General features: G+C 44.4%; 2 protein-coding genes across 4 annotated transcripts in view; one reads left to right on the forward strand and one right to left on the reverse strand.

Annotated features, from left to right (window-relative positions):
• Positions 1–387: 387 nt before the first annotated feature.
• Mest (mesoderm specific transcript) lies at positions 388–11,989 on the forward strand. Of its 2 annotated transcripts, none has more exons than XM_051175859.1 (12): positions 388–686; positions 3,034–3,188; positions 4,591–4,670; positions 5,081–5,158; positions 5,244–5,380; positions 5,544–5,602; positions 6,680–6,720; positions 7,137–7,207; positions 7,382–7,483; positions 8,648–8,724; positions 9,637–9,700; positions 10,237–10,348. In XM_051175859.1, exons 1-12 carry the CDS (start codon positions 661–663, stop codon positions 10,280–10,282), a joined length of 936 nt encoding a protein of 311 aa, XP_051031816.1. In that variant the 5' UTR covers positions 388–660; the 3' UTR covers positions 10,283–10,348. The 2 variants fall into 2 exon arrangements, with proteins under 2 accessions (XP_051031816.1, XP_051031815.1); XM_051175858.1 differs by lacking the exon at positions 10,237–10,348 and adding an exon at positions 10,523–11,989 and having other exon boundaries at positions 389–686.
• A 280-nt stretch (positions 11,990–12,269) lies between these two features.
• Positions 12,270–14,454, reverse strand: part of Copg2 (COPI coat complex subunit gamma 2) — a 106,726-nt gene continuing 104,541 nt past the window's right edge. For both annotated transcript variants that reach the window (XM_051175856.1, XM_051175855.1), the window contains 4 exons: positions 14,011–14,108; positions 13,310–13,448; positions 12,931–13,029; positions 12,270–12,521 (listed from right to left, as the gene is read on the reverse strand). In XM_051175856.1, coding sequence (XP_051031813.1) covers positions 12,391–12,521; positions 12,931–13,029; positions 13,310–13,448; positions 14,011–14,108 — 467 coding nt within the window. In that variant the 3' untranslated portion in view covers positions 12,270–12,390. The remainder of the gene's footprint in view (positions 12,522–12,930; positions 13,030–13,309; positions 13,449–14,010; positions 14,109–14,454) is intronic.

The following is a 14,454-nucleotide window of genomic DNA, read 5'->3' on the forward strand; positions in this document are numbered from 1 at the left end:
ACTCAGCACCCATTTAGGATGTAGAAAAACAGGGGGTGCCACAATGAGCACCCTAGCCCTGAGGTGATTTATGTCTAACAGCCACCTTCCGGGGCTTGGGACCTGTGCGTGGTCCAAGGGAAGGAAGGGTCGGGGGTCTCAGACATTTCCCGTCTTTGCTTTCCGTGTGGTAATCACACGGAAAAGGATTTTTTTAAACAAATTTGGGGTTCAAGATTAGAAATCTGCAAAGAAAGAGGGGGTTGATTTCCCGGGAGGCGCCCACGACAGAGGCCCCCCTTCTCTGCAGAGGTAGGGAGGGGCTCTGCGGCGGGAGCGAGAGGGAGGGACACTGCAGCACGGTGGGCGGGCCAGGGGCGGGGCTCAGTGGGTACTAAAAGCCGGAGCCCGCTCGCCCCGCTCTGCTGCGGCCACCAGCACATCCCGGTGCATCTTCGCTGGCTGAGCAGCCTTCCTCTGCGGCAGCCGCGCCTCGCCGAACGGCGTAGTGCTGCAGGCTCGCCCGAGAGGCCGCTCGCTGCCTTTGCCGCCGCCGCTGCGGGCCGCCCTGCGCGGACCGTGGGCTGCGCCGACGCCACCTCCGATCCTGTACGGTTGTGGGCGCCTCGGCGCGCCCCGTGATCCGCAATCCTGCGGCGCGCGGCATGGGAAAATGCGGCCATGGTGCGCCGAGACCGCTTGCGCAGGTGGGTGCTGCCGGCCGTGCCGCGAGGGGGGTGTGGCTGGCCCGACTCGGTGTGGGTGCCACTGCCTCCCCGGAGCTGCCCATGGTAAAACCCTCACCAAAAGGTGGCCGTGCTGTCGGTTGCTCGGCCCGAACTCGGGATCGCCTTCGCTGGTGACTTTTAACAAACCTGGGGTCTGCTGCGTGAGATGTAGGCATTTTAGGATCTCCTGGTGCAAATTAGGGGTTTTTGTCCGGGTCTTGGCTGTGGTGTGATTTTGGAGGTGGTGGTGGCGCAATTTAGGGTCCGTGAACCTCGGTAACGCCCCGGTGCGTTCCAAGGTTTTTAGAGCTGCTCATTGTTGTGCGGTGACTTAGGATTTTTAGACCCAGGTGTGTGATTTAGGGTTCGAGGAGCCGAGATTGCCGCGGCGCGGTTTAAGATTTCCAGGATCTGGCCTCGCAGTGGCGTAGTTACCGCATAGGTGTGAGTGGACCTTGGCCGCGCTGTGTGGCCGCGGCCGTAAGTGTTGTTCAAGACAGAAATGCGAACCCTCGGGAGCTCGGGGACGTCGGCCAGACGGTTAAAATGTTACGAGAAATGTTTGCTTCGGTTTGTGGGTTCACAGTGTAATTCTCGCTTAGAAGTGGTTAGGTGGGCTGGTTTGGTGGTGTTAGATAAATGTGTTTTTCCATCATTTACAGAAATGAGAAATCAAGGCACGTAAAGTTTGTTACGGGAGTGTGCTGAATTTTTAATGTAAATCATGGCGCCATCAAATAATGGGGATTTGACTTAAAAATATGTTTAAACCTTTCGCCTGATTGCCAGATTGCTTGACTACTAAAAATCATAAAATGTTGGGGGGGGGGTATTTTTACTAAGGTAACTAAGACTGAAAACGGCTCCTGGGGGGGTGTTGCCCCCCCTTTCCTGGGTGGAGGAGGTGCACCGACGTACGGTGTGGAGAGCGTGGGTGTGGCACCTCTGTTCCCCCTCCCCCCCCTTCGCTAGCGAGCGGGAAGCCCCTGTTCACTCTGCTGTGGGCGCCCCTCCCAGTGTTCTGCTGAGTCACTGCAGATTCAGTCTGAGACCTGCGTGGACCGCCCAGAGGCTACATGGAAATGTATGAACAGGTAACGGGACCGAAGGGGCTTTGAGGAAAACAACCAACCAAACAAAAATGAACAATAATAACAAAACAAACAAACAAAAATAAATAAATCTTAAACCTAACGTTTTTGTTATTTGCCTTTCAAGGAGGTTCAAGGAGGTTCGGCGGTAAAGCCCGTTAGCGGATCACAGACTGCGACTAAACCATTATGCCCTGGCGCCTTTCCAGTCATTTCTAGTATTGCCGTTAAAGGCAGAACCAAGCCATTGTGACTGTTTATTGGACAGGTGAAAAAAAAAAAAAAAAAAAAAAGTCCAAGCGCAGCCTAAAGTTCAGGCACGGAGTTGAGGTTTCCCGAGAGGGGTCTTTTTTTTTTTTACCCGCCTTGTCAGGTTTATTGTTAGAGTTAACCACCTCCCTCCCCCCCAAGCCAGTTTCTTGAGATTGCAGGTAACTTGTCATAGGGCGTTCTTATGTACAAAGTGAGCCAACAAGCCCACATCTGCCAGGACTCTAGCAATTAATTTGTTTAACTTGTAGCTAGTTTTAGTTTAGGAGGCATTATCCAGTTTTTTGTTTAGAGAACCCTTTCCTTGGTGACTGTGACAAGTCACAAATGGACAGAAGAAATGGTTTCTAATGCTGCTTTAATTCTTGCCTCCAGTGTAGATAAATTGACCTGGACCGTATAAATCTGGGAATGGCAAGCTGGGGCACAAATTTGTTCTTTTTACAGACAAAACCAAGTCCTAAATGCTAGGTATGTGGGCGGGTCTTAATATTTAAAAGGGGAACCGCCTCAAGAGTCTGCTAAGAAAGCAAAAATATAATCTGCTGCCTAGACTTCTAAGATTAGATATTCAGGGTGAGGGCAAAGCTGCTTACTGGGATAGGAAGTGCTGTCTTGCTTTCAGTCTCTCGAATCAGTTTCTTGGCCCCAATCCAGACAGTAGTGCCAAATAGAGCTTCATTTGGCCAGAGGGTATGTATTTAAACAGTGATGAGCAGCTCTCTGCTTAAGGACGTGTAATACATTATACGTATGTGCGAAGGTCGTACATGGAAACAATGGTGGAGATCAAATACGGTGATTGCCAAAGGGTAGAGACGTCATATTTTCTTGGTAAACTTTTCAGCCGTGGCCACATCGGGTGGAAATCAATCAATTTACCCCATAGTGCCAAAGTTTCCCACCCCATGGTCCGTTTTGATCTTTGGAAGTGTACAATGTTTCCTTGGCTGCTTTTCCCACAGGATGAGGGAGTGGTGGGTCCAAGTGGGGCTACTGGCCGTGCCCTTGCTGGCTGCGTACCTGCATATCCCACCCCCGCAGCTCTCCCCTGCTCTGCACTCATGGAAGACTTCTGGCAAGTTCTTCACCTACAAGGGACTGCGCATCTTCTACCAAGGTGAGAACTGGACTGTTGGAGAATCCTAGGATCGTTTAGGTACCCGCTGAGGTTACTTATTTCCTGTTCTTTGGTCTCTGTTGCTCTATAGTGACAGAGGGGAGAGGAGTAACCCCATTTGTGTAAGGTGTACCTGAAATACTGGACCAATTCCCTTCAGTCTTCATAAGACAGAGCAGGGAACTCAGGAATAGAGGGAGGGGCGGGGTGGGGTGGAATTGTACCTGGTATAGAAGTTTCTTGCAGCTCCATTTGTATTTGACATTCGTTTTCTCTTGAGCGCCCCTAGTGTTAGGTAACATGTATGCTATTTAGAGACCTATACATACCGTTCTTCCCCCCCAACCCCACCCATCCCCGTATGTCATTTTATTATTTTCCATGATTTGTTATATGTATCTAAACCTGATAAGATTTACTGGGAATTAATATGATTGTTAATTACATTCAAGGCATTGTTCTATTTTTAACCTTCATTATTTTAATTTTTCACTTAAATCTTTACAACAGCACTTGGAGATAGGTGCCATTAATCTCATTTTATAGGTGAAGACACTGAGAAACAGATTGGAAAAGATTTCTTTTGGGCGGGGGTCAAGAGCAATAACGAAAAATGTTTGTTTTTCGTAAACCGTTTTTCATTATTGCTCCTGACCTCCTCTCATTTGTTATATACAGTCAAGTAAGTATGAAATTTTCTTTATGTTAACTTGTTGGCTCTTTCCCAGAATTAATATTTAGTGGTGTGCATTATTTGTGTAGATTTTTAGTACATTGTTTTTAACTGCTTCTAATTAAACAATTTTTGAAAACTTAATACCAAAATTTTATGCCACTGGCAGCATTGATTTAAATCTAGTACTGTGGCAAGGTATTCTACTGTTGAATAATTCGATGTCACACATAGAAAAAGTTCTTGGCACTAATAGCCTGTTTTTGTAACTGACAGAATTTTGTAAGTTTGTTTTTGAGTTGGTTGTCATCTGCTAATGCTGGAAAAGCAGTACAAACTCAGGTGCTCCTATGGTAATAACTGTCAGGTCATAGAGAAATGTGATAAATTAGTGATAAGATATAAAGAATCTTTAGTTTGTTGTGATTATAACATTGTAATTGGTTTTAATTTTTATTTAACTGGTTTACTTTTTACTAAATGAAAAATTATTTGCATTTTAATATTATTAGTACCTAAAATATGGGACTGTCTCTAAAAAATCCAAGCAACAATGAGCAAACTGTTTCAATTGAAAATACAGGTTATGAGGAAGCTCCTCATCTAGAGTATTGTATACTTGCATTTTAATGTCACTAATTTGGTCTGATCCTTCTTACTGTGTTAGATTTTGGTGTCTCCAGTGCTGTATTGCAGGGATTTGCCTAATCTCTCTCCTCCTCCTCCTAGACTCTGTTGGTGTGGTTGGAAGCCCTGAGATAGTTGTGCTTCTACATGGCTTTCCAACATCCAGCTACGATTGGTACAAGGTAATGAAGTTTGGTTTCTAGGTCCTGCTATGTCCTACAAAACATTCAAACTCTAGATCCTCCCCCCCCCCCCCCTTTTTTTGGTCAGCCCTAGAAGGCTCTAGCAGATTTGAACTGCTTGATAAAAATCTCATTAAGTGTAGAATTGCTTTTCATGGCATGTAAGGGACTAAAAAACTGGCTGTTCAGAAAGGATCATTGCTAAGTTAAAGGCTGGAGTTATGCTCTCCATATATTGAAAGCTAGGCCTCACACCCTTTTCCAGGGGGGCCACCCAGGCCTGTGGTGGTTTTATGAGATTTTTCACTTTATCCAAGCTGACATACGGGCATGAGTCTCGTGTGTGTGCTGCTGTGGGCAGGGCAGTAGCATGTGGAAGCAGAGTGCACATCATGCTTGCTTTCTTTCAGATCTGGGAAGGACTGACCCTGAGGTTTCATCGAGTGATTGCCCTTGATTTCTTAGGCTTTGGCTTCAGTGACAAACCGGTAAGCAGTAGCTTGGTGGGACGGGTATGAATGCAGGTCAAGCTCTGGTGACCTCATGCTGTGCCTCTGGCTTTCTTTTCCTTAGCGACCGCATCAGTATTCCATATTTGAGCAGGCCAGCATCGTGGAGTCTCTTCTCCGGCACCTGGGGCTTCAGAACCGCAGAATCAACCTGTTGTCTCATGACTATGGGGACATTGTTGCCCAGGAGCTGTTGTACAGGTCAGTGAGACCAGACTTTTGCCCTCAGCACAGGTGTCAGGAGCTTAAGATGACAGGTCACTGAATCGTTCTGGGATCTTCAAACCTTTGGGGGTTGTCCACAGCCCCCTGCATGGGTGCCAGCTGTTCAGGTACATGTGTGTTTCTTCTTTCCCTGTTACAGGTACAAGCAGAATCGATCTGGACGGCTTACCATAAAGAGTCTCTGTCTGTCAAATGGAGGTAATTGCCTTGGGGTCAGGTGGAACGTGGAGTGTAGCCTAGAAAAGTCACCTTTTTAAGTCATAAAGACATCTAAATGGTAATCTGACATAAACAGACACTAGACATGGGGCATTTTTTTACCGTTGTTGTGCCATGAATAGTTTTGATAACTGATGGCATTTATGGAATAGGTTTCCAAACATACAGAAAATAAAAGGAAGCCGGATGGGGGTGTCGCAACACCTTTAATCCCAGCACTTGGGAGGCAGAGGCAGGTGTATCTCTGTGACTTCGAGGCCAGCCTGGCCTATGTACAAAATAGCTAGGGCTATATAGAGAAACCTTGTCCCCAAAACAAAGACAAAGCAAACAAAAAAGGTCTACCACCAATGTGACTCTGCTTATGTGGCTGGTGAGCTGCATCAGTAAGCGCCTCCTCATCCGTGGCAGTGCCTAAACCAATGAGTGTTAATTGCAGTTTATTTTTCTGACTGTCATTGAGGTGCTCATTAACCCTGAAGTGCCCAAATGCCCCTACCTGAATGCCTTAAGGGTGGCCTGGGAGAATAGTGAGTCTGTCTCTTTATCTCTGCAAAAGAAAAGAAGTCATTCTCTTTTACTAGAACCTACTGACTGAAAATCACACGTGTGTGTTGTGTGTGTGTGTGTGTGTGCGTGCATGCACGCACGTGTGCACGCATGCAGTCTAGTTCATCAACAACACTGTGATGTCTGAGCATTGGAGATGCTGAAGGGAGTTAAGGCCCAGGCATCAACGCATTATGGAAGAGCACATGAATTACTTTATCCATTTTGTACCTTTGAAAGGAGGAAGATAGTCCCAGTGTGTTATAATTTGTCAAACAGAATCTTTAGGAATTAGCAGTAGAGTCATGCCTCAGATTGGTACACATGTATGCAGTTCCATGTTGAGCATCAGTTGTTATGCAGTACATGGCTGTCTTTATTCATAATTCTGTTCTGTCAGTGAAAGCCCCAAATGGAATAACGAACAGTGGAATTAGTTTCTGGTAATGGTTGTGCTGTTAACTTAAGAGTTGTTGGTAAATGACTAAGAAGTCTCTCTTTTCACAGGTATCTTTCCTGAAACCCACCGTCCTCTCCTTCTCCAAAAGGTTGGCAGTTTTACTGCATAGCTTCTCAGTTCAGATATCTGTGACATTAATATCAAACAAATCTGGGACCTTCTGAGGGCCATACCTGTGATAATAATAATCTTCTTTATTATGAATTCACATTAATCAAGTTAATTTTTCCCTCCTTAGTCAAATAAAGCAGGCTCCCCTACATAAAAACCAAATATTTCTGAGAAATAAGAGACAAATTTTTTAGAGAACTATAACTATATGAAGATCTGTGCCACAAGTATGATGTTTGAATAAGTTGAGATCCCAGGCTAAACTTGATTCCAGTTACATTTAGGGATTATACTTTTTTTTCCCCCCTAGAAGCAGCTATGGCTAAGTTGCATTTTTATGTGCTGTCAGCTTTTTCTGGGTCCTTGATTTTTACTTTCACTTCTTATCCGCAGCTCCTCAAAGATGGAGGTGTGCTTTCACCCATCCTCACAAGGCTTATGAACTTCTTTGTGTTCTCTCGAGGGTAAGTCATCACCAAAGACTAGGAGCTGGACAGGGTAGTGGAGCTTGCTGCTATTATAGTCATGGACCAAGGCAAGCCTGAGCTTGGACATTTTCTAGAAGGAATTTCTGAATCTGCAGAAGTGCTCTGACTCCTTCCACTCTGTCTTACCTTCCCGCATTTGTCCTCTCTCAGTCTTACCCCAGTCTTCGGACCGTATACCCGCCCCTCCGAGAGTGAACTGTGGGACATGTGGGCTGGGATCCGCAACAATGACGGGAACTTGGTCATTGACAGGTAACAGGGGAACCTTGCTCTGGGTGGGCCCTAGTGACACTCCTGGAGCGAAGGGCAGGCACAGCATGTCCTGCTCCTTGTTTGCTTACTCCCTGTCACAAGAAGGCTGGCTAGGGACGATGAGGCAAAACTAAAACAGTCCTGGTCTGTGTTTTCCAACAAAGAAATCTAGCATAGGGTGAGCCCTTACTCCAAAAGCATTTGTCACAGAAAATGTAGATAAATAGTTGCAAATCGTAGTGCTTATTTGCATGGAAATGACTTTGACATAATACCCTTCTTTAGACTTTTGGTTACTATGAAATGTTTCAGAACGCTGCAGTCCTAGTTTTGAAAGGAGCCCAATGTCTCTCCTAAGTACAAAGCTCTTCCTTTGTCTCTTTCTCCAGCAGCAACAGAGTTTGAGGAGCAGGGCTATGGCTTAGGTGAGACTGTAGCTGTTTCCTTGGAGAGATGGGAGAGTGAATATATGCATCTTTCCTTGAGATAAGGCCTTGCCTTGCCTTGCCTTTCGCCAGCTGGGCCTGTGACTCTAGCAGTGCCCTAACTGCTGGTGTTGCTGTGAACTCTATATGAGTCCTTAAATAAAAAACTGAATAACAAACATGCCTCTTTTTAAAAAAAGTATTCTCATAGCCTGCCTTCTTCCCTGCCCCAGAGTTAGGGAACCTGCCACATGCGCTGCAGCATGGCTGTTGGCATCTTCCATTGCAGGAAGACTTAGTTCTCCACTCCATGAGATGAAATAGAGTGATGAAGCCCTGATCCCAGAAACTTCTACATTGCATTCTTAGAAGTGGCTATCAACTTAAGATCATGTAGTTTGGTCTTAGTTTAAAAATAAAATAAAATAAAATAAAAATGTGTTTTTGCAGTCACAGACCTGGTCAGTAGTGGGGGGGTCAAAACTGGATTTTTAGAACCAGGTTTTAAATCATGTACACTCCAAGCTAACTGCAATTCTTCTGGAGATCTCATTCCCTGCTTAAGCAGTCACTATTGTGAGTAGTTAATGAGTAGTTAACACAAAGGGATGAAGTAGGCTGTTCCTGGGACCTGAGGCTGCTTCTATATGAAGACACTTTTCTGTGGCTCTGTGGACTGGGAGATTGCACTGATAGAAATAGTTCTTGCCCTGCTCCTGCTGACTCACCTGCACTGTAGTCTTTTACAGTACATCAATCAAAGGAAGAAATTCAGAAGGCGCTGGGTGGGAACACTTGCCTCTGTGAGCATCCCCAGTGAGTATCTGTATAGTTTTCTGTCACTTTCTGACAAGGAGCCTTGGGAACAGTGACTTAACATAACTGCCACGCATAAAGTCCCCATGCAGGGTCGCCAGGGCTAGCAACTAAAAACATGCACCCAAGTCAATCTGAATCTTACAGAAAAACAGCAACTTTTAGTATAAAAAAGTGTGTGTTATATCATGCTTAGGACACACTTTTTAAAATCCTTACAGGATTTCTCTGTGTAGCTCTGGCTGTCCTGGAACTCTCTGTAGACCAGGCTGTCCTTAAACTCACAGAGATCTGCCTGCCTCTGCCACCTGAGTGCCAGGATTAAAGGCGTGTGCCACCACCGCCCGGCTAACTGCCCATTCTGTATTCACTGGCAATCCTATTCCAAACCCCTAGAATGCCCCAGTAAGGGGTGTAAGACACTGAGGCACCACCCTCTACAGATGGGGCTAGTATGGCTTGCCTGCCATGGTAATATGTAATATGTAAGAGTTACATGGTAATATGTAACTCTTGGGACAGGAAGCTAGTGAGGTCGTTAATGAAGGTCACAGGTCAGTGCTCTGTCCTCATGCCTCACAATACTAGTGATCAAGATGTCAGAGGTCAGCCCCAGCTGAGGGAACTTCAAAGAATGATCATTCTACCTACATTTCTGGAAAGCAGGTCTTCAAAGCGAGCTTGTTCCTTTGGATTCAGGGTACAGAAGAGCAAGGAGGGACCACCCAGTTCTGTGTAGAAGACAGACTGGCTTGTTCTAGAAGTTCTTTATAGCTGACCTAATAAGAACGATTTCTATAACAGGAATTTTTATTCACAGAATGTCTTCTTTAAATGAAGGGAGGGGGTTGATTTTAGGGTAGGAAGCACACCTGTGAGCTGTTAGAAATCCCTTCCTCTTCTCTTTCCTAGTTCATTTTATCTATGGGCCATTGGATCCTATAAACCCCTACCCAGAGTTTCTGGAGCTGTACAGGTGAGTCCTCCTCAGAGGTCTTGGTTCTCTTAGCTGTTTCATCCTGACAGGCTTGTTGGCACTATTTACTACCACCTCCGACCTCATTGGAAACATACACATCTAGACCAGTTAGGGACAGGAAATCTTATTCTCACCAAAGTGGAAAGATTCTCTGAATTCATACATCCTGTTCTCGATATTCTCTGTGGCTGTTATCATGTTCCTCAGTGGGGAGTGGGGGGGCGTCATGTGAACCAAACATCTTAAGAAATGTGTTAGTCTGACTGTAAAGCCAATTCACTGACCTCAACTGAGCACACTTCATTGAGCAGTTATGAACAGCTAACCATGAAAAAGGTTTTCATTGGTTGTTGCTCCCTCAGGGTACTTATTCAGAAGGTGCTGGAATATGAAATCTTGACTATCATGTAAGAATGTTCCATACCTTCATGTGCCCCAGTAGATACAATCTGGCAATCAACAGCTAGCTTATAATTTTAAACAATCTCCTCACGAGATTAAGGAAGGTTCTTTGTTTATCTTTGCTTGGGCAGTGAGTTGCTGAGTGAGCCACCTGTTGATGCTTCTCTAAGGAGCTGAAAGTCATGTTTTGAGGACTGTTACAGAAGTGTTGTATTTGCAAGATGTTGTCTGTTGTGTTCTGAACAATTGGCAAGTTTATCTGGCTAAGGTATAGTTCCCAAGTAGGAGATGAATAAGCTCTTCGCTGGCTTCTTGCAGTGTGGTGTGTCTACAGGGGCATTTACGGGGCTTCCCATGGCTTACATCCTCTCATCCTTCCAGCCTTAAGTTCACCTCCATGCTGTTCTCTTCCACTAGGAAAACGCTGCCGCGGTCCACAGTGTCGATTCTGGATGACCACATTAGCCACTACCCACAGCTAGAGGATCCCATGGGCTTCTTGAATGCATATATGGGCTTCATCAACTCCTTCTGAGCTGGAAAGAGTAGCTTCCCTGTATTAATTACCTCCCCTATTCTCGTATCTATGTGTATTCCACTTAGAAATGCCCAAACGAGGTCCTGGCAACCAAGTACTACCCTTTCATAAAAGTCCATCTTATTCACATTGGTGAACAAACTATAGAGAATAGGCAGCAGAAACGCTAAGGATGACATGATGATCCATCTCTCATTCTCTAAGGGTGACATGATAATCCTCCCCTCATTTCTGTGACATCTGACCAAGTGCACAGATCTGTTACTGTTTTATGTTATTAGAACACCCTAATGAATAACACTTCTCAATGATGCAGAAAGACAGCATTGGACATTCTTAAACACTAAACAAAAACAAAACAAAACAAAGCAAACAAACCCACCCTCGATTTTTTTGTGGACTTTGCTGAAATATTTAGAAATGCTAACTTCTGGCCCAACACTAATTGGAACCCTGTAGTAAAGAGTGAGGGAGTAAAGTGCTCATCTTCCCTCCAAGCTCTGTACAGCACAGCTTATGAGAAGGAATATCATGTCACACCTTACATTTAGTTTCATCAGCAGCTTCTAATTACATTTTGTTGAAACAGACCATTGGCTTAGGGGCTGGGGATGTAGCTCATGGTAGAGCACCTGCCTATCAAACTAATAATGCCCTTGGGTTCAGTCTCCAGCACTGCTCCCCCCACCCACAAACTCATCAAACCAAGGTAGCCATCATTGGCATAAACGATGCAGCATTCTGAATGATGCAGCTTTTAAAACTGATTTGCATACTTGTGTATGTATTTTATAAGGGTATTAAAATAGTTGGCCCTTACTTGCTAGAGTAGAGACCCTGGTCGCACATATAATTTGTGAATAAACAGATTCAAATTATTTACAGAATTCCCTAAAACCACACGGTATTAACCAGTTGCATCTGTGCCAGAGATTTACTGTTCCTGGCCAGAGAGTCCAAGCTGAACAGTAGATAAGAGCCTGCCTCCTCGCACCAGTGCTTAGGTACATACATGTTCCTCCAGAGCTGAAGTGGGGGGAGGGGCCACTGTAACAGCCAGACACCCTCTCAGGATGTTAGCATCCATCCCACTGGTTGTTCGGAAAGGCTCTCTCATGTAACTCAGCAACTCCTGTACTGAGAGACAGGCAGACGCTTAAGAACAAGTGCTTAGATGCTTAAGAACAATTGCTTAAGAACAAATGTTGAAAGACCTAAGAGCAAATGGTGCTGAATACTTTTTAAGCCACAGTTTTAACTGTCTTAGTTAAAGCAGCATTATTGATTATTTTAAATTCATTTTTTTAAAATTAGGAATTTCAAGTATAGCAACTTTGAAACTGGAATGAATGAGTGTTTATTTTCTATTAATAAAAACAAACTGTGACAAAAATGGATTCCGGCTTCCCCTCCCCCTCCACCCTTCTGGGATAAAAATTTTCCAGCATTGCCAAGAGTTTTCATACATGAAATAAAAGCATATAATGAAGCCAAGCAGCTGTAGAATAGCATACACAGCATCTGGTTTTCAACATCATTCAAAGCTGCATTGTCATACCAAAGCTGAACAAGTAAGACAATGAGAAGGGAAGAAACACACTAAAATCCATGCACAAAAGACAAACATTTGCTTGATCTGCTGGCTCAGGGCCAAACACTGGATAAGTGTAATTCTGAGAAATCCATGCCACTAGCCCAAAAATCACCAATAGGGTGAGCATAGCCACATCACCTTCCCAGCAAGACCTTATCCCACAGAAGCCAAGACCACATCCACAGGCGTTCTCTCCTTGCTTCTCACAGTCACCTGCATGGTCACTCCATCTGCTAAGGCTAGCCTTGATCGCACCAATAAATCATAGCCACCTCTGTAAACACCTGAGAGAAAAAAGTTAGGAAAAGAATATTAAGAACTTCAAATAAGCTCTGACTAATGGAATTTATCATGTTTTGCCTGAACCTCCTTTCTATTATTTTAGTTTTACCTTTATAGAAATTTACAGGAAATAAGTCCTATATACAATCCTAATTTTTAAATGTTCATATGAAAACCAGGTACATGGAAGGTATTGGGTATCACTGACTTAGTGTACTCAGGGATTGATGCTGGCATTTGTTAGAGACTAAAGTACTTTAGGTCAGACGTACCTCCGAAAGAAAAACCTAAGGGGAACCTGAAGAATTAATTATTCATTTTTATTAGGTCTCAGATTGTTACATAAGGAGACAATAGAGAGTGCCTGTCCACATCCCTTTAAATTCTGTATGTTTGGTGGGGATCTCTTACCTGCCAGATAAAGGGAATGGGAATTCTTATTCTCAGGTACTTTGTCTGATCTCTCACATGGCTGCATGCCCAGAAATGTGATGATGTTGTTGACAGCCTCTGTTGAGAAAGTTGATGTAACAGTATTAGGAAAGTTAAACATGAGGGTCTGACTCTGCCTCTGCTCTAGTATGTCCTAGGAGTTGCAGGTGCACAGAGTTGTAGACAATGTGGAGAGAAGCTACCAGTCTAGAAAATGGCTGATTTGGTTAGAGAATGAAGACAGGTACTGGTTTTGAGTAAATTACTTAAAACATACTCAACAGAAAGGAATTCCTTTGGAGTTGCACGTATGCCTCCTGGGTTTTATACTAGCCCCAGGCAGCAAAGCTCTTCTCACCTTCAAGGGTTTTTGTAGAGCTAAGAGCAAAGGTTTCTTCTTTCTCAAAGGCATCTCCCACCTCTTCCCAGGCGGCAGCAAAGCTAGGCTTTAGTACTTTCTGAATGTGGTCAGACACAGTCACTTCAAGATCTTCCAGCTAGTGGGCAATAAGCAGGGGTCAGTAAATAAAAAAACCTTTGAATCTACAACAACCACTCACCGTGCAAAGGGCCTGAAGGAAGACCTTCCTCACTAATGTGGTCTGGATAAGCCTGATGTTATACAGGGTCTAGTACAGAGGGGCAAGAAAAATCTGGCAAGAGCCAAGTGGCCCTTTGGTGCATAGCAGTCATACTGTCACATTTAGTCCCCTAGTTGAGGCCACTTTCTGTCTTTTTTTTTTTTATCAAAGGTTTTCAGTCTATGACTTGCTGATATTACAACCAACCAAAGATAAAGTTTTGGACATAAAACCAAAACCTACTTTATAAATAAATTCAATTACATTAAAAATGATGCAATTAGCTTAGTCATTCCCATTAAAAGAGAATAAAGGTAAATTCCCTTGCTCTAGTTATAAAGCACCCCCTTTAAATTCTCTCTGGCATGATACAACTCCACGCCAGAGTTTAGTCTAGGTCCCACGAGCTTCGTGAGCTGTTTCTAGAAAATGCTCTTGTGAGCATTGAAAAGGTGCAGAGTCTGCAGGGAAGACTCACCACATATTCATCATCATATCCATCTTCATCTGGGACCCCAGTGTTAGGGTCACAATCCCGGACTGTAAACTTCAAGGTGCAGCTAAAGGTGCCAGCAACTGGAGGGAAGAGCAGACAAATCCACATGAGTGGGTAGGAAAAGCACATTCCCATCATCACTGAGCAAGTACCACCTGTGCTTAGCATTGTGCTCCACATTCCAAGTGTTAACAGATGCATACCCTGTTCTAAGGTAGCAGCTTGCAAGGCAGCCAGTTTGTCAGTTCACAAAGTATTGCTTTGGAAACATTTCTGTGCTGTAGACTAGAAGAATGCACAGAAGAGATGACCTGAGCACACTGTTTCTGTGTTGATGTGAAAACAGGGGGGAGATTATTTTGAGGGGACTTTCTGTCATGCTGGTCAAAAGGGTCAATATTTTGAAAAGTAACAGAACCACTTGAT

Source organism: Phodopus roborovskii, unplaced genomic scaffold, assembly GCF_943737965.1.
Source record: "Phodopus roborovskii unplaced genomic scaffold, PHOROB, whole genome shotgun sequence".
Classification (NCBI taxonomy): domain Eukaryota; kingdom Metazoa; phylum Chordata; class Mammalia; order Rodentia; family Cricetidae; genus Phodopus; species Phodopus roborovskii.

What these genes read in the sequence shown, in the direction of transcription:
- Mest (XM_051175858.1), top strand. Translation starts at nt 661, where the DNA reads ATGGTGCGCCGAGACCGCTTGCGCAG. An exon ending in CGCCGAGACCGCTTGCGCAG is followed by an intron (nt 687 to 3,033) that starts GTGGGTGCTGCC and finishes CTTTTCCCACAG; the next exon opens with GATGAGGGAGTGGTGGGTCC. An exon ending in TTGGCTTCAGTGACAAACCG is followed by an intron (nt 5,159 to 5,243) that starts GTAAGCAGTAGC and finishes TCTTTTCCTTAG; the next exon opens with CGACCGCATCAGTATTCCAT.